At 66.4% G+C, this 18,569-nt stretch overlaps 1 protein-coding gene across 2 annotated transcripts in view; it reads left to right on the forward strand.

Annotated features, from left to right (window-relative positions):
* The window catches only part of SDK2 (sidekick cell adhesion molecule 2), a 48,166-nt gene that overhangs the window by 554 nt on the left and 29,043 nt on the right, over window positions 1-18,569 (forward strand). The window contains exon 1 of one of the 2 annotated variants that reach the window (XM_080561029.1): window positions 12-16,045. The exons of the other annotated variant lie outside the window; for it this stretch is intronic. Coding sequence (XP_080417155.1) covers window positions 15,883-16,045 — 163 coding nt within the window. The 5' untranslated portion in view covers window positions 12-15,882. Of the gene's footprint in view, window positions 1-11; window positions 16,046-18,569 lie in introns of those variants that run through there. 2 annotated transcript variants of the gene reach the window in all.

Here is an 18,569-nt window from a genome sequence, read left to right on the forward strand (position 1 = left end):
GGATGCGAGGGGGGGGTCCCGGTGCGGGGTGCAGCTCCTTCGCCCCCCAGCTCTCCCGCTTTGATGCTGGAGGTGGAGCAGGAATTTGGGAGAGGGGGGTCCCGGCGTTGCTCACCCCTTCAGCTGAGCCCACTGAGGTGGGAGCTCCGGGGAGCCCCCAGCCTGCCCTGGGAAGTTTGGGTGTCAGCCGGGGGGGCGGGGAGCGAGGCAGCCCCGGAGCTCGGGGCGAGGAGGGGGCACAGCCCCGGCGGTGTTTAAGGAGCCCCCCAGGGGCTGGTGCCCAGGGCTGAAGGGTGCGGAGCGCAGTGCCTGGCAAGCAGCACAGCTCTGCTCTGCCTCCTCCTCCTCCTCCCCCCTGCCCCATAACAGCTCCTGCTCTGGGGGTGGGAGGGAAATTTTGCCCTGAGCATGGGGTAGAGGCTGCGCCGGCCTGCTCCGGGGGGGCTGAGCACCCTCCAGGGACAGCGCAGGGCGAGGGCACCCATTTCACCCCCTCCCGGGGGAACCCACTTGTGTGGCAGGACCTGGGGCACAAGTTTGGGAGCTCCCAGGGAGCAGCTCTTGCACTGGTGTTGGTCCCATCGACCTCCAGCCGGCTGGTTGGGCTGGGCAGGGTGCTGGGGCTGGAGGGGGGGGCTGCATCCCCAAGCCCCCATGGGTGCCCGGGGGCTCCTCGTGCACCCAGCCGGTCCCTGGGGCGAGTTGGTACCGCTGGGCAGGGCGAGCCCTGTCTGCTCGTCACCTCTGGGGCTCTGGCGTGGCACAGTCTGGTTTTAGCTGCTCCGTTATCCTGGAGAGAGGTAGAAATAGTTCCTGGCCTTTTTGGGGTGTGACTGGGGTTCAGGGGTGCAAGGGGGGGCCCTCCTGGGGTCCTGCCCCTCCCTAGCAGAGAGGATCCCCATGAGGATGAGGAGGAAGGTCCTGCCTGGCAGGGCTGCAGTGCAGCTGCCTCCGTCCCCACTGCTTGGACTGAGTGGATCCAGGCTGCAAAATGGGGGGGGGGCACGGCGGGGTGCAGCGCTGTGGCTCGGGGGGTCTCTGCCGGTGACATTTCTCGCCCATGTTTGCAGCAGCGAGTGGAGCCAGAAGTCCCTGTGTGTTCCCGTCCTCCTGCTCCCCCTGAGCCTCCCCTAGCACTGCTATAATTTCTCAGTAATTAAGTTCAGAACATAACATCTAAAGCGGCAGTATATTATCCGGGCAGGCCCTGTGTGGGGAGCTGTGAAGGTCTCTTTGATTGATTCACTCCCTTGCTGAGTTTCTCTCCTCCTGGCTGGCGTCTCCAGCTCGCGAGTCCCCCACGGTCCGTTTGTTCCTGGCTGCGGGATGGGCTCCTGGCGGGACCCGCTCCCCTCCCGTTTGTCTGGGGTGGGGGCTGCAGGGGCTCCTGGGGGGGGGCTGTCCATGCCTCAGCCGTGCCTGGAAGCGAGGGGAAGGAGCTTTTCCTGGCGCGCGGTCTGGGCTTTGCCTCTTCTCTCCCTGCAGCGCGCCCCGCACGTCCTGGCGGGCAGCGTGACATTGCGCTGCGTGGCGGCCGGCAGCCACGGGCGAGCAGCCGCTGCCTGCGACGGAGCAGCGCGGGGAGCGTCGCCAGCCTGGCGCGTGCCCGTCCCCCGTTACGGGCTCGGCAGAGGCCCTGGGGACACGCGGGCAGGGTCACCTCCCCGGCTGCCGTTCCCCGTGCGCAGGGGGCTGAGGAGGACAAGCATCGCTGCGGCCCGTCGTGGCCAAGGTGGAGGAGCTGGAGGAGGAGCGGCCCCGCGGGCGCGATGCCCTCATCGGCTGCGGCGGGGCAGGCGGGGAGCACGGGGTGATGCCCCGCGGGGACGGCTCGCCGCGGGCACCCCCGGAGGGCTGGCGGCCCCATGGCCAGGCCGGGAGCGGAGGCAGACACCCGCTCGGTGCGGGTGCTATCGATTCCGGCAGCCGAGGAAAATGGGATCAATAGAGATGGAGAGCAGCGGGGGAGGAGGGCGCGAGACCTTCCCGGCCGGGGCGCCGAGCTCCCCAGGCGCAGGAGGAAACGCTTTTAATACCTGCAGTTACTAAAACAAAGGCTCCGTACCGCTGGGAAGAGATGGGATGGAAGTTTAATTACAGCCTGGCTGCGCTGCGTAATTATTAATTACCCGTGGCAAAAAATAACTTATTGATTAGGGCCCTCGCACTAATTACCCGGAGGCGAATGCGGTGCTGGTGGAAGGCTAATCAGTCAGCGCCGCCCGGGCGGGAGCTGTGTCGCAGTGCGACCCTCGCAGGGGGTGCGGGCAGGTTTTGTGGCCCCCAGGGATGCAGTTTTCCCTCCCCTGGGGCTGGGGGCACAGCCCAGGACCCCCCGCACAGGCACAGCGGCTGTAATGGGATTGAGGAGGCTGCGGCCAGTCCCAGGAGGGATTTGGCAGGCTTAAGGTTCCAGACGGGATTTGGGGCAGGGGCCTGAAAAGGCAGCCAAAGAGGCTTATTAGGGGCTGGAGTGGAGGTGTGGATCCTTCTGGCACCCACGCGTGGATCCTGGGCACGTCTGCGCGCACGGAGCCTGCGGAGCAGAGCTGGAGGGGAGCAGCCCCTGCCCCTTCCTGGGGATGTGACAGCGGCGACGGGCTCGTGCCAAGCACGGCAGGACTCAGGGCTCGTGCGAAGGTGCCTTTATCCATGAAAGGGTCCCTGTGGGGTTGGTAACGCCCAGCTACAGGGTGGCAGTCACCAACGCAGGGCTGGCCAGGATGGGGCTGTCACCCACCCACCACCATGCTGCCCCCGGAGCACCGGGTGGCTTTTTCTCTTGGGCTTTCCTCGGGCCAAGCCCCTTGCAGCAGGGCAGGTCGGTGTGCGTGGTGCTGGGGGGGCGGTGGGGCAGGGACGGCCGAGCGTGGCTGCTCCTGCGCCTCCTCCCCTTCCCCGTGAGCTCGGCTGCTGCTTCAGCCGCTGGCCTCGTGCAAAGCTCCGGCTCAGGAAGGAAAGTGGCTTTTAGGGGAGAGGAAAGGGAGATTAAAATTTGATGCTTCTTTGGAAGCCATTAGTGGCCAGGCGCAGCAATGAAATTTTGATGACCCGATAACCGTGCACGGGAGGGATGCGATCCGCTCGCGGGCAGCCCAGGTCGCCATGCCTGGTGCCCTGCTGGGTCCCTGCAGGGTTGGGGTGCAGGCACGGCTGCTTGCTCGTCCCTCCCCTTTGCACGGAAGCCCCTGTGCTGGTGTGTTTGGGTACGCTGGGGTGGCTGAGCTGCCCCTGCCCAGCGGTGCCGGCTGTGTGCGCCCCGTCGAGTGCTGCCCGTCCCTTAATGTCAGGGGCCGGGCTGCGGTGGTGTTTTTGCTCAGCGGGAGCAAGTGCAGGAGCTGGAGGAGAGAGGGAGGCAGGCAGGCAGGCGGATGCAGGCTGCTTGTGATCCTGGGAAAACGCTGATAATTAAACCTGGGAGGAGGGAGGCTGGCTCACGGGCTGCAGGCGGGGCGGGTGTGATGAGGAATGACCCCGCGTCTGCCTTTGTGGGTTTTTATGAACTGTGTCCTTGTCCTCAGCCCAGCTGCTGTGGCACTTGGGAGTCCTGTGCTTGTGGATCCGCCGGGAATGGGGCAGCTCCAGCAGCTTCTGCCCGGGGCTGTGAAGCCCGAGGTGCTGCTTTGCCCCGTTGGGACACCCCCTTCCCGACCCCGTGCGGGAGGGGAGCGCCCGTCCTCCTCTTCCCCTGTCTGGAGCTGGTCCCTGATGGTGGTTCCTACCTCAGGACGAGCTCCAGCCGCAGCACGTTATGTAGGTCCTACATAAACAGTGGCTGGTGGCTGCGTTGATGTTTGCAGCAGCCGTGCAGGCTGGGGAAAACGAAGCGCTGCTCACATCGGGGTGCGGAGCTGCAAGGGAGCAAATCCCTCGTGGTGCTGGGTCCCAGCTGGGTGGGTGAGCAGCGGGTGTCCTTGCCCATGAGCCCTCGTTACCTCCCTGAGCTCGTTAGCAGGTTGCGTGTCATTGGGTGAAAAATGGTCAGTGCTGGGCCCGGAATAAATATGCTGCTGTCAGATGTGATGTGATCGCGCTAACGGAGGGTGAGCTGAGCCCCACTGCGGCTGTGGGGCAGGGCAGAGGGGCCGGTGGTGCTCTGCTGGTGCCACGCAGCTCCTGTGCGTGGTGCTGAGCCGTGGCCGTCCGAAGTGTGGTCACCCGTGGGGATCCGGCACCCTTGTGGGGCTCAGAGCAGTGGGTGCAGGGGACAAAGGGGTGTCCTGGGAGCTCCTGGGGAAGGACAGGCCAGGGTGGGAGCTGTCCTGTGCAGGGGAGCGCTGCGTGGAGCTGCTGGAGGGGGCACGGTGTCACGCAGGGGCTGGAGACGTGGTGGCAAAGCCAGGTACCCCACCCAAAATCCCTAGGCATGCCGCTTTCTGTTCTGGGGGGTCCCACCCTTTGCTTCCCCAGAGCCATCCATGGCCGTGGGTCTGGATTTGGGGCAGGATTTTGTCAACTCACCCTGCCAGCAGGCAGGAATGTGCCAGCAGCGGCTTCCCACTGCGCTGGTCCCTCCTGGCATCCCTCGCACCCCGGGCATGCTGGCGATGCCGCCTGCAAGGGCATGGCCCTGGGCACCCCTCCGGTGAGCTGGAGCCAGCTGCTGGGAGTGCATCCATCCCCTACTTGCTCCCAGCAATGGTTTTGGGGTGCATCCATCCCCTACTTGCTCCCAGCAATGCTTTGGGGTGCATCCACCCCTTGTTCCTGGCAATGCTTTGGGTTGCATCCATCCCCTCCTTGCTCCCAGGGATGTTTTGGGGTGTATCCCCCCCCCCCTTTTGCTCCCAGGGCTGCATCCTGCTGCTGCCACCTCCCTCCCCAGCCCCCGCAGACCACCTGCCCGCGCCCCCTCGGCGGCCCCCTCCCTTTGCCCCCAGCCCCGCGGGGCGCAGGAATGCCTGCGCCTGGAAAAGCTGCGCCGGGGCTCGGGTTGCCTGGGAACTGGGTAACCTGATCCTTGGGAACGGGGCCGAGGGCAGGGGACATTCCCCTCCGCAGCTGGTCCCCGGCCCCCTTTGTCTCCCCTGCTCCCGTGGGGCCGGTTGCGCCCTCGCCTCCACCCCCCCAGGAACGGGGAATGTGGGCGCGGGGGGCTCCCAGCCTGCGCTGCTCCCGGGGATGCTGTGACTGGCAGCCACCGGCTGCTCTGGGCTGCCACCTCCCCGCACGGATCGCTGTCACCTCCTGGCCGGCGGCCACCGCGGGCCGGGGATGGCCCTGGGCACGGTGGCCAGCTGCCGCCACGTGCCAGCAGCTGAGCGTCCCGACTGGGAGCGGGGGACAGCGTGATGACAATGCCAGGAATGCCAGAACCCGTCCCCGTGCCAAAGCCACCCTCGCTTCCCTCCCTGGCAGCATTTTTGCTGTCACTGTCCCCATCTCGCAGCACGACAGCTGTCCTGAGCGCTGCGCTCTGCTGGGGAAACCGAGGCAGGGGACGGAGGGGGGCGAGGTGGGGACAGGGGCGCTCTGACCCCTGGGGCTGTTGGCCAGGCCGGTGTCCCCCTGCCGTGCCCCCTGGGGACGGGCTCCGCTGCCCGGCACAGGCACACACGTGAGCGGCTCCGTCGGCTCTCATCCATCACCACCCGCCCGCGTGGAGACGCTGAGGCCCCTGGTGTAGGGAAACCTTGATGGGTTTGACCATTAGCAGGAAGAAACCACGGAGCTAATTTTAGCTGCGATAGCTAATTGCTTTTTTGTGCTGCCGGGTGGGGAGGCGACAACCTGCGAGTCCTCGGCTGTAACCTTGAGCCCTCCTGCATGCGTGCTGGGGTCCTGCGGGACGTGGGGGCGGTCATGGGGGGGGCACCGATCCCTGTGTGGGGGTTCACCGGGGAGCGAAGCCGGGTGCTGCAGGGCTGGGGTGCCTGGGTTTGCATGGGCAGGTGTCCCTTGTGCCCCTTGGGGAGCAGGGACGCGTGTGGCATTGGGGGACAGGCCCCTGCAGGTGGTCCAGGGCCAGTGGGAGACGTGGGCTGCGTGGCGGCATGCCCGAGCGCTCAGCCCCATCGCTGCGGTTGTGGCTCACAGCAAGGTGATGAAGGCAAATGCTATTTTTAGAGCCCTTTAATTGATCAGGGCGTGCGTGCCCGCTCCTGGGCACGTGAATCGCCCAAGCCAGCAGGCATTTCCCTGGGGAGAGCGTGGGGCTGAGGGCAGGATTGCGTCTGCAGGGCTGGGCTGCGTGCGCCGGGCTGCCCGGAGGAGCCTGGCCCCAGCGCGTCCCCGCTGTGCTCCCCAGGGCCAGGTCCTGGTTCACTGGGGGGGGTTTCCTAAATTAAGAAACTGGGCCGAATGTAGGCCAAGCGCTGGGCGTTAACCAGGGTTTGGTGTCATCGGCATCTTGTTCGTTGCCCTCCTTCGGGAACTGATCCTCCCGGTGGGGAGCGCCGAGCACTGGGATGTGCTGGTGGTGTCCTGGGGGTGTCCCCGAAACTGTGGGGTCAGCGTGGGGGGACACGCGGGGCTTCCTCATCCTCCTCCTCGCCTGGGTTTGGAGCACAGGGTCCTGGGGGAAGGGGATGGGGAGCAGCTCCCGCAGGGGCTCGGTGCCGGGGTGGGAGCGGGTGCGGGAATGCTGCTGGGTGCCTGGGCCCTGATGGATGGAGGGGGCTGGGGCGGTGCGGCGGACACAATAGCTCTGGTTTCAGCAACCCGCCTCCTGCATGCCTGAAAAACAGCTGATGGCCACGGAGGGGGATGAAATGGGATTAGCTGCTGATTCCAAAGGGAGCACGTCCTGCCGAGCCAGACAATGCGCCCGCTGTCCCCCACTTCACGCCTCGGCGATCCGGCCCCAGCTGAGAGAGGGGCTTGGCACGGGCTCCCCAGGGTGGGTGCCTCCTGCCCTGGCTGTCCCCAACATCCTTGGGGGCTGCCGAGTCCCCAGCACCACTGCGCTCTGGTGCAGGGCAGGCTCCCGGGGTGCTTGTGGGGTGCAGCGGGGTTGGGGCTCAGCCTGCCCAGCACAGCCCGGAGGGGCCGTGGTTCATCTTCTGCCCCTGCAGCAGCACCGAGCGGGTCCTGGGGACCAGGGGACCTCATCCTGCCCGTGCCAGGAGCTGGGGCCATCCTGTCCCAGCAAACGGGAATGCTTCGTCCCCCCCTCTGGAGCCCCGCAGCCAGGATGGAGAAGCAAACCTGGTGGTGCGAGGCGCTCTGCAGGGTGGGTGGCTGCAGCCCCCGCGTGTCCCCGGGGTGTGGGGCCTTTGGGGGTGCAGGGAGACGGGCACCGAGGGGACCCGGGGCAGGAGCTGTGCCTGGTCCCAGCTGCAGCGCTGCCGGGGCGCGTGTGCGCGGCGCGCTCAGTGGAGTGAATTGATGTTTATTTTGATAATGAGTTCTCAATGCATTCGCAAACTAATAAAATCAACTCATTAGGGTGGTATGTTTAATTCAAAGCTCTGCTGTTGGGAGAGCCCTCCCCGGGGGCTGCCGGCAGGCGCGGAGCACCCAGCCTCTGCCTTGCACGCTGGGCGCAGGAGGAGGAAGGTGATGGGCGCCTTCATCTCCCTGCCTTCGTCGTTTTGCTCGCTTGCACCAGGGAGAGAGGGGCTGGGAGGGCAGCGGCAGGGAGCCGAGCTGTGCAGTGGAGGGTGGAAATAAGGCACGCGCTCTGAGCAGGGGAAATAAGCCGCCGAGCCCTTCACCTGGGGCGACGGCAGAGCCTCGCTCGCTCGGCTTCTCCCCCATAAGCCGCACGTCAGGCTGGGCGGCGGCGCGGGCTCTGCTGCTGGAATCGCTGGCCTGGCTCCGCAGCGCTGGCTGTAAAAGCCCCTCTGGCTGAGAGAGAGCCACAAGTGTGTAAATAAGGGCAATAACCGGAGTTCGCTTCTCTGCCCTGGAAAGCCGGGGCTGTCGGGAAGGGCTGGGGCGGGGCTGCCAGGCTGCGAGCTGTTCCCGTCCCTCGCCTGCGAACGAGGGCGTCTGGAGAGGAAAGCTTTGGAAAAGGCTTTTTCCAAGGAAAAAGTCTGCTTGCGCTCATGCTACAGCTATTTATGTTTGAAGTGAGCAATGCAATGACTAATTAATAGTCTGAATAAACGATATCTGGACGGGCCCCCCCAGTAAATCCCTGCCTGCCTGTCCCAGCTGTGCGGTGCCTGCTGGCTCGGGGGACGGGGACACGGGCAGGGGACCTCGGCCACCAGTGGCTTCGTCCCACTCAGCGCTGGGGGGGCCGTGGGGAGCTGGTACGGCCTTTTCCATCCCGCAGGGCTGGCGACTTAATTGCGTCAGCGCCCTGGGAAAGGCTGAGTGGGGCTTTTCTTGTGGTTTCTGCCTTCTGTTTTTCTTTCCCTGTCGTATTTTTTCCGTTGGGAAATGCTGCCTTGTGTAGACTTCGTGGTGAGCCTGGAGAGCGGCTGGCTGGCTGGCTGCGAGGGCGGTTGCAGGACCGGGGCTGTGCTGAGCATCCTGCACGGCCAGGGGGTGCGGGGGGTTTTGGGAGCTTGGGGACTCATCCTGCAGAAGCGAGGGCCCAGGCACTGCCGAGGAGCCCCGTCGGCTGCCGTGTGTCAGCCAGGGCTGCTCACAGCGTGGGCTTGGCAGCGCCTTTGCTTTCCTGCCCCTCACCGGCCGCAGTGGCCCTGGGTCCGCGGTCTGGCTTTTGGGGCCAGGAGCCACTGCTGCCCTCCAGGAACACCTGGAGGATGCGCTCGGTGCGCCCCATGGGGCCAAATCCAGCCTGCAGCCGTGCTGGGCTGCACTGGGCTCGTGTGCCGTCCGTGCCACGGGGACGTGCCCGTCCTCGCCCTCTCGCTGTGCCGGGGTCGCTCCCGGGGAGCCAGCGGCGTGAGCCGGCCCCTCTCCGGCAGAGCCCTGGCGGCGTTGAGTCACCTCCCGGGTGTCCGTGACTCACGGCAGTGACCCAGATTCGGAGGAGCTCAGCAATCGCAGCGTCAGGAGGATTTGTGGCCTCGGAAGGAGTTTGCTGGGGAAGGAGTTTTGGCCGGAGCCCGGCAGCTTGTTAAGTGGCCCCCAGCTGGGGACAGGGCTGTGCCACGCGTGGGGACGTGCTGCGCTCGGAGGGGACAGGATTGCTCCAGCTCGTGGGGACACCCAGCCGTGCCCCCCCAGAGCTGGGCAGCCCCTGGGCTGGGTGGGCTGCAGTGCCCCGTCCCCCTGCTGAGCCCCCGTCCCCCTGCTGAGCCCCGTCCCCGCGCTTTGTCCCCTGCCCGGTGCTGATGGATGCAGGGGGACGTGTGGCTGGAGCAGGGAGGGGACATTGGAGGTGGCTCCCGTGCTGATGCGGGCTGACAGGGGAGCAGGACAGGAGTGCTGACGTGGCCGTGGGGACGCGGGGACGCTGGCACGTGCTGGGCACCTTGTGTTGGGGCGCGCGGGGCGCGGAGCCGGCCTGGGCAGGGGCAATGGGGCAGCGGCTGATGGGGACCTGATGTGGGGCTGGTACTGGGGGGCCACTGGGATCAGGGCCAGGCAGCAGGGTTCACGCGTTTGGAACCAAGCGATAGGGTCCGTGCTTTTGGGGCCGGGGTTTGCGGATTTGGGGCTGGGATCGGGGCCAGGCACCGGGGGCTGTGCGCGTGGAGCTGTGCAGCGTTTCGGAGCACAAAGCTCTGCTTGTTGGCCCCCCCCACCCCCCCGGGCTCAGGGGCTGGGAACGCACAGCGGTGCCGTGTGTGCGCTCCTTGTTGGGGCTTCCCACAGGGGGAAATGTTGTTTTTTCCAGCCGGAGCTGCCGGTCCGGGCGGGCAGAGGGGCTGGGTGTGCGAGGACAGGCAGGGCTGGGCACGCACACAGCCCCGCTCTGTTCCCTCAATGAGGTGCTTGCTGTTCCCTGGCCAGGGCTGGCGCCTCTCCCTCCTCTCCGTGGGGGTCTCGGGCTTTACCTGGCCCCCGTGGGCACCGAGCTGCCCCCAGCCGGGTCCCCGCTGCCAGGGCTGGACGCTGGGGGTGTCCCAGGCCACCATCCTTGGGCAGGGGGCTGGGGGCTAAGAGGGGGCGATGCTGGCATGGCCTCAGCTCCGCAGCTTGGGGCACAGGGGGAGCTCCCCCGCTCTGGGACCCGCCGGTGGCCGTGGACACGTGCTGGGAGCTGCGTGGGGCTTTGAAGGGGTCCTGGGAGAGGGTGCAAAGGGAGGTGGCTTTGGGAAGGGAGGTCCTGAGCGGGCACCGTGGTGCTGCGGGGCTCAGCACCCCTTTTGCAAGCGTCCCTCGTCCTGGGGGAGCCGTGCCCGCCTCTCCCCATGCGCCCTGTCCCCGGTGGGGCTTGGCCGGGCACGGCGAGGCCGCCAGCCCCCTGCAGCCGATGGCCTGCTGAGCCCTCCGAGAGCCCGGCTGCGGAAGAGGAGCTTGTTATGGAGCCATCCTGCTTTTAATTAACAAATTAAAATCCTAGTTAACAATCCAGCCCCAGGGCTGTTGGAGTCTGGGAGAAGCTGGAGCGTTTGTTATGGAAACAGCAGTTAATTAACAAATAAATAAATAAGTGTGGGCCTGGAGACAGATCTGCGGGAGGAGGAAGCGGGGATGGCAGCGGTCGGGGCGTCCTGCCGGCCTGGGGAGAGGCAGTGCGGGAGGAGGGTGTCTGTCTGTCCGTCTGTCCATCAGTCCCTCTGTCCTGGGGGGTGCCACAGCCCCGCTGGGCAGTGCCGACCCTGCTCAGAGCCGTTGGGTGCGCGGGGCTGGATCCTGGCTGTGCCACGACGTTCCTGGCCCCGTGCCGTGTCCCTGCGTTGGGCTTTGCAGGGGGCCCCAGCGGGCGCAGCCTCTCCGCACCCCGGGGCCGAGGCTGGGAGCTCCGGCGGCGATGGATGGAGGGTGACAGGGGCACAGCCGCCGCGCGCTCGCAGGTGACACCGGTGCCGTGCCGGGGCTGCAGGGGCCGTGTGATGAGGCGGGGGGGTCGCTTTGTGCATCCCCAGAGGCGGGGATTGCTGAGGTCCCCTGTCGGCGTCTCCTCTGCCCTGGGGCTGGGTGCGTGCCGGGGATCCAGGCAGCTCTGCGGGGCTGGGCGCAGCCGGGGGTGCTGAGACCACAGCCCCCAGCCCTCCCCGTCCGTGCCCTGCAGCGCCCAGCTTGCGTTAACCACAGGGAGCTGGTGCCAGCTGCCAGCTGGGGTTGTCACCACGGGTGGTGCTGACGGGGCTGTGGGGTCACCGTGCGGGTGTCACCTCGCCCATCTCGCCACCCAAAGGGTGCCGGAGCCGAGCGCAGGGGTGGCTGCGTGGGGAGGTGACCCCGCTGCCAGCCCACGCCTGGCCCCACAGGGTTTTTGTGTGGGGAGAGGAGGCGGCAGAGCCCCTGTCCCTCCCGCAGCTTCTCCTTTCTGAAGGCTTAAGGGAAGAAATCAGTTTAAAAGCCAGCTCTGCAAATCCTGCCAGCGTCACACGGGCTGCAGCGGTGCTCCGCTTAGCAGCCGCTCCAGGTCTGCCTCTCTCGAAGCCTCCCACCTAATCCAGTTAACACACCTCTGCAATCGGCTTACGGCATGTAAGAAACCCCAAATCTCCTGCGAGGGAGGCGCAGGATGCTCCACCAGGTCCCCGGGGGCGGTGCCCAGCCTTGGCTGATTCGGGGTCACGCCGTGGCAGCTTCAGGGCAATTTGGAGGTGCAGGGGACCCCTCCTGCCCCTTGATTCCCCTGCCTTTTCCCCCCACCCCCCCAGCTGTACGCAGTGTGGATGTTGTGTGCACACTTGCACGCTCACCGTGAGGCTGGCCGCGTCCCCCGAGCACCCTCCCAGCACCCAGACCTTCCCTGTGCCGGGTGTTTGCACCCCCCTGCCTGCGCTGCCTGCTCTCCGTGCCGGTGCCCACCCAGAGCCGTGACAGCGATTCCCCGCTGCCTCTGGGGCTGGCTCAGGGCTGTGCAGGGCTGTTCGTTTGTGGTCGGGGTGCGTTGGGAGGAGGCACCCCGTGCCTGCATCCCCCCCAGCTGGGCAGGAGTCGTGGTGTGAGCCCCAGGGGGCTTTGCTGCCAGCCCCGCACCTCTCCGCTGCGGTCAGTGCTGATGGGCTCGGTGCAGGGCATCAGCAGAGACGGAGCCGTTTCCACGGGTGGCCAAAGGGCCCTGGGTGCCCGTGCAGCACCGGGAGCCTCTTGCTGCTCCGGGACCAGCTCTGCCCTCGAGGGGGGCACCGGGCATGGGCTCGGAGGAGGCTCAGCCTGGCGCGGCTCCGGGCTGTGCTGCTGGAGGGAGGGCTGCGGCGGCTCCGAGACCCTCCCGCGTCCTCTGAATGCAGGTGGTGCGGCTCCGCTCCAGCCTGCCGACAATGCGGGGCCACAAACCCCGTTTCCGTGCAACGAAGGTGGTTTTCTTCCTTAAAAACCGCTCAGATCTCCGCGCGGCTGGGGCCGAGCGAGGGAGGCTCTCCGGGTTGCGCTGCCTCTGTTTGAAACCCTCTGAGCTCCGCTCTGCGATCGCTTTAGGAGAAGCCGCCTCTTTTCGGCAAGGCTCGCGGCTCAGCCCCCCCCTGCAGTCTCTGGGCTCGTTGTGGCCCCGCTCGGGGCCTGGTGCTCGGGCAGGGATGGAGCCAAAGCCCCCTGTGCTTGCCCCAGGCAGTGTGGAAGCAGCGGGGCTGCAGGGCTGCCTTTGCTGGGCAGGAAAATCACAGCTGGTACGGGAGGGGGCTGCAATTAGCAGCTCCAGCATGGAGAAGGAGCGGTTGTTGGGCTCTGGTTTTTGGGGGCATCGTCCCCCCAAGGCTTGGGGACACCCCATGGGGCTGGGGAACTGCTGGAGATGGTGGCTGAACGGGAGATCCGGGCTCGGGGTCTGCCACGGCCCGGCTGAGCTCTCAGTGGGGATGGGACCGGGTTTGATGGTGATGTTTGTGGGGCAGGGCCGGGACACAGGGTCCTCACCGCCACCCTGTGCTCGTCTGGGGTCCCAGAGCTGGAGCAGCACCTCGGGGCGCAGTGGGAGGGTGCTGTGCGGGTGGGGAGAAGGGAAACCCTATGGAGAAGGTGCGTAGGATCAGGGGGCTTGGGCAGTTTTGGGGGCCAGGCTGAGAGGCGAGCGCTGTCCATGGAGGCTGTGGATAAACGCGGTAAAAGGTTGAGAAATGGAGCGTGCCTTCGGGGAGCCACCCCCACGCTTAGCCCGGCCACCGCGGGGCCTGAGGGACAGGCCGGGAGGTGGCGGGGACACGGGGAGGGGACACGGAGCGGGGACAGGGAGCGGAGCCGCAGCCTCTGCTGGAGCATTGGAAATTGCATTTCACGGCCGGGCGGGCTGGGATACCGACTCCAGCACCGGGCGCTCGGAGAGGAGATAAGATTTGATTAAGAAGGCCGCTATTAATTTATGGCAAGTACACTCATGATAGCAGAGAGGTTGCTTTTAATTAATAGCCAGAAGGAGATTTATAAAGCTCTTGGTCTCAGCGGGGGGAGAAGGGGAGGGAGGGGAAAAGCAGGAAAGGAGAGGAACAAAGTAAGTTGCGAGGATTAACGGACACATCTGCAATTATAAGTCTTTTTATTGGTCAAAAAGCAAAAAAATGTTAAAAACACACCAAGGAGCCGTGCTGGGAGGTGGGCGACGGGGCTGAGACGGGCAGGGTCACGCTGGGTGCTTTTGGCACCTCTCCATGTGCCACTGGGGACCGGAGCTGCTCCGTGCCACTGCACGGCCACCAGCCAGGCCCGGAGGGGACAGGGGGGCAGCCGGGGTGTCCCCTGTGGCCATCTCAGCCGCGCTGACCTTCCTCGATCGTGCCAAGGTTGTGCAGGGGCTCGGCACGGGCTGCAGCCCGCTCACGCGCACGAGGCGCTGCGGTTCCGGAGGGATCGGTCGGGGTGAGGTGGAGCCGTGCCAGTGCCTCCCGTCGCCCCCCCCCGGGCATGTGGGCACCGAGCCCCCCTGGCAGAGACCCGGGGAGGGGTCAGGGGCTCTGGGCACACCGGGATGGGGACAGCGTGAACGGTGCTTTGGGGCTGGTGGGGCTTTTGTAGAGCTCTTCAGTCACTCCTGTCCTCCTCGGGTGGCTGAGCTGCGGTTTCTGGGTGTCCCCGGGCGGGTTAATCCTGGCACCAGCCCCTGGTGCTGGGGACGTGCCACCGCCACGGGGCGAGCGGGGCTGGCACTGCCTGAAGCTCTTCTCCCCGCTGCACCCAGCGGCGGGAGACGAAAGTTGGGCTGTGCCGAGAGCCCCGTGCCGGGGATGCCGTGGGCGGCAATGCCGGTGAGCGGCGCTGCGTGGCTGCGGGGCGCAAGCCGTGGTCCCCGCTACCGCCTTGAAGCACCGCCTGGTGCCTCTCCAGGGCTCCTGCCCCGTGTTTGAAGCTGGCGGCGAGTCGCTGCGGGGAAGCCGATGATCGGGGGTGGCTCTGGGGGTGAGCGGGGCTCGGTGAGGGTGCCCACACCGTCCCCACCCCGCGCCCACCTTCCCTCTCGGCCCCCTCGGTGCCCGCGTCGAGCTCCGCGTCTCCCCAGGTGCCGGCAGCGCTTGGCATTTCAATTCTGTTTGCTTTTTATTAAGGGGAAGAGGCCTCGTCTCAGGAATACTAATGGCCCCGGCAGCGGCGGAGAGCGCTGCTAATCCGCCAGCACCTGCCGGGCACCGCGGGGCCACCGGCACCGTCCTGGGGGACGCGCGGGGGCAGCGGGGGTGGCTGCCAGCGGCGGGGCCGTGCGCGGTGCTGCAGCAGCTCCTGGCCTGTCCCCGTGGTGGGACCGTGCCCTCCGTGCTCCACGGGGACGCGCGCTGTTCCGGCACGCGGTGGCTTTACCAACACGATGAAAAATTGATGCCTCCCCACCGCACGCTGGCGCTGAGCGAGCAGAAAACGGAGCTTAGCCAGCGCGAGGCTCCCCGGGCACCGCTCGGGGCATCGCCTGGCCCCGGGTCAGGTCCCTGGGCACGGGGACGCCGTGCTGGGGTGGCTGCGGAGGGGACGTGGTTCATCCCTGGGGACGGGCACCCTTGGGTGACCTCTCTTTGGAGAACCGAGGGGCTCCGAGGGGGTGGCCGGGGCTGGGGCGGTGGCACGGACCCGTCCCACAGCCAGGGGAGCCGCGCGGCACCGCGCACCCACCAGCCAGGGCTGTGACCCCACCGGGGTCCCCCATGGGTGCCGTGCCTGGCGGTTTTAACCCCTTCCCTGCCACACTGCCGCCCGCCCGCCTCCCCCAGTCCCCCGGCTGCGGAGCGGCTGCTGCGGCGCCAGGGAACTGCTCCGCGAATATGTTCCACAAATGAATAATAAAAACAAAGGAAAATTACCCTCTTTATTGAAACTCGTTTTATGAATAAAACAATTATTCTGGTAATTGAAAAAATGTGTCGTTAAATTAAATGCAGTGGTTCCTATTAAAATTTTAGTGGATTTCTTCTTCTCTGCTCCTTTTTTTCCCCCCTTCTCCTTCCCGCCCTCCCTCCCCTGCCTCCGCTGGCGGCTAAAGGCTGGTAATTATAGCGGAGGGTTTCGCTTTCTCTTTATTGTTTTTTAATCTCCTCGTGCTGCGTAGCGCCAGCGATAGTCTGATGCAGAAGAGATTTTGCTCCGTCTTCCCTTGCTGGGGGGGCTCTGGGGGGCAGAGCGGGGGCTGCGCAGCGGGGCTGCCGTGCAGGGACACCCCAGGAGGGATGGAGGACCCTCGGGGGCTCTGCTGGTGCCAGGACCGGTGCTTGCAGCCCTACAAAGCCTGGGGGAGCAGGGACGTGGCTCTGTCACCCCCCTTGTGCATTCGGGGTGTCCCCCGGGGGTCCGGCTGCGTGATGAGCAGGGATGGGTTTGGGCTGCCTGGCGCATCCAGCTGCTCCTCGCCCTGATTAACGGCAATTAGCAGGAAGCAGGCGCAGGGCTGATCAGCTTCCGATTAATGAGCCGGGGAGGGGAGTGTCCGGGTGTCGCCTCCCTGTCCCAAGGGGCAGCGGGGTGGTGGCCCTGTGCTGAGCCCAGGAACGGATGGGGCCTGCGGTCCCCCCCCTGCTGTCCCTGGGGTCACCGTGCTGGGCGGGGGGGGGGACCCAAAACCTCTCCGTGCTTGTGCAAGGCGTCCACAGCAAGGACGGGGGAAGGACCTGGGCATCTTGTGAGCTGCTGGTCCTGCACGGAGGGCTGGGGACAGGTGAGCGTGGTGACGGAGCTGCGGGGACCCCGTGCTGCCTGCGGGGCCGTGCCTCGTGCCCCCAGCCCCATCTCGGCTCCTCTTGCTGGGGCTCATTGAGCACGGGGGGGCTGAACTCAGCCCCCGCCGCCAGCAGCTGCCCGGCAGAGCCGTGCCCTTGGCAGGGCTTCAGGCTGGATTCCTCCGGGCTTAAAACTCCCCGTCTCTTCCCATCAGGAGGGATTTGAAGCTGGGGGGGAGATGCTTAGATCCCAGCTCGCCCATTACGCCCTGGTATTAGGATCCATTACTGCTCTGCCAGTGAGGCCGGGCCCCCCTGCCCTATATCCTCGTGCCCTCCCCAGTGCTAATGCACCGGCCGCGGGCTCAGACCCAGCTCCCGGTGCCCATTATGTAAATAAAGGGTAAGGACCAAAGATTTTGATCCCGTTAGGCTGGATTAGTGCCTCGCGAGGCCTTGGCATTAAAATGTCAGAGGCAGCGGAGGGAGAGAGCGGGGAGAAGGGAGCCGGGGTCACCCCCCTTCCCCTTCCCGTCCTCCTTCCCCATTACCAGCGCTCGGCACCCCGTTTATCCCCTCCGTCACCCTGGCAGCTCGGCCAGGGGGTGCGCTGCCGTTCCCCCTCCTCTGCACTGCAGGCTGGGGATGGAGGGGCTTAGGGGGGCACCTCTCGGCGTGCAGGGGACTGTGCTGGGCTGGCATAGGTGGCACGGCACGGCATGGCACGGCACCCATCCGTCTGCCCCGGGGAGCCCAGCGCCGCCAGCAGATGTGCAGCTGTTCCCGGGGCCGCCTCTCCCTCTCGCTGCCGCCTGTGTTTGGAAAGTGATGAATTTCTGCACCAACTAATTAGTCTCTAATTAGCAAGTGGAGTGTAAACAGTCACAACAGATGGGGGAGAGGCAGAATTAGCAGTAATGACCCTCCGTTTGGGGGGGGGGGGACGTGGCTGGCACGCCCCAGGAATTCTCCCGCTGGGCTCAGGACCGAGGGCGGCGGTGTCGATGCTGTGGGCACTGACCTGCACCCGGCGCTGGGACCCTGCCGTGGCCCATCCTGCCCCGGGCAGCGGGAGATTTTTGGGGGGAGGAAACATAAATTGTTTGCAGGGGGACCTCCCAGCTGCAGCTCTCTGTCCTGCTCCGGATGGGCGACGCGTCTGCGAGGCTGGGATTGTAGAAGGGAGACGGGGAGGGTGGTGGTAGCCGTGCGGGGAGGGTGCTGCAACGCCTCTCCCCTCCGAATGGTGCTGAGTTGTGCCCGTGGCTGGAGCTGGTGAGCAGGTGAAGGTCGGGAACAGCCCAGCCCCTGCTCGGAGACCTCTCTGAGATGCCAGCGGTGAATCAGGCGTCCTCCTCTTCCCCGGGTTCCTCTGCTCCTCCTGCCACCCCCGGTCCCCGCGCCGGGGCACGGGCGCCCTCGTCACACGTCGGGAGGGCAACGAGGATTTCACACGCGGCCGCCCCTGCGTGCAGCCGGAGCTGCTCCAGCGCAGCCGCTGCGGGGGGGGACGAGGATGGAGCCCGGAGCTGCCCCCACCCCGTGGGAGCCCCAGCCTCGCTGTGCCCTGCCGGGGGGGTTTTGGCTTCCTGGGGGGAGCGGAGCAGCGGCTCATGGGGGGGACAGGGGAGCTGCTCCGTCCGAGGCGGCTGCCGTGACCTTGGTGGGCGGATAACGATCGCATGATCAATAGCGGAATTAGGATGCGCCTCTCCTCCTCGGCACCGCTTTCCACCCTTTAATGCAGAACAGATGGCTGGGGCGCTTCAAAGCGAGCTGAGACTTAGCTGCTTAAAATCAAATTAGGATGTATGCAAACAGCGAGCTGCCCCGGGGAAGGTGCGGCGGGGGCACCCTGCTCCCAAGCGCCTCCTGCGCCAGCGCCGGGCTCGGCGTGGGGACGTGCCCCGGGCACGCCGCTCTCGGGGCCGCCGCGGCGCCGCTGCAGCACGTGGGGGCAGCGGGGGGCCCGTGGCAGCCCCCCGCGGGGCGTTCCCATGGGTGCTGTGCCTGTGGATCACGCTGTACTGCCCCAGGTCCCCAGGTGCATTGGCAGCATCCGTCCAGCTGGGCTCCAAACTGGTCCGTGGCTCATTTACTGGTTTTGGCATGGGGTCGGTGTCTGGCTGTGCCTCAGCCCCAGCCGGGGGCCGTGGTAATCCCAGGGGTCTCCATCCCCAGCGTGAACTCATCCGGCGTGGGCCAAGCCCTGGTGTTTGAGGTCAAGCTTCTCTCTGCTGCTGCCCCTGGCACGTGTGCGGCCCCGCGCACCCGCGTGCAGAGCAGCGCACGCCGTGCACGGACACGGCTCCTGCACCTGGATGCGCACCCATGGCCCTCCGAGAGCAGCTCTGTGACCCCCTGCAGTGTTTGGGGCTTAACGGGGGGGGGGGGGCAGGAGCCGGGCTGCTGGGGGGTTCAGCCCTGATACCCACATCCAGGGGGCAGCAGGACAAGGGCAGCCCCCGACAGCCCGCGTGCTGCTGGGGGTCAGGCTGGGGGCTGCAAGGAAGGAGCCGTCCC

The sequence above is a fragment of the Anser brachyrhynchus genome (assembly GCF_964034855.1).
Source record: "Anser brachyrhynchus genome assembly, chromosome: 18".
NCBI classification, from domain to species: Eukaryota; Metazoa; Chordata; class Aves; order Anseriformes; family Anatidae; genus Anser; species Anser brachyrhynchus.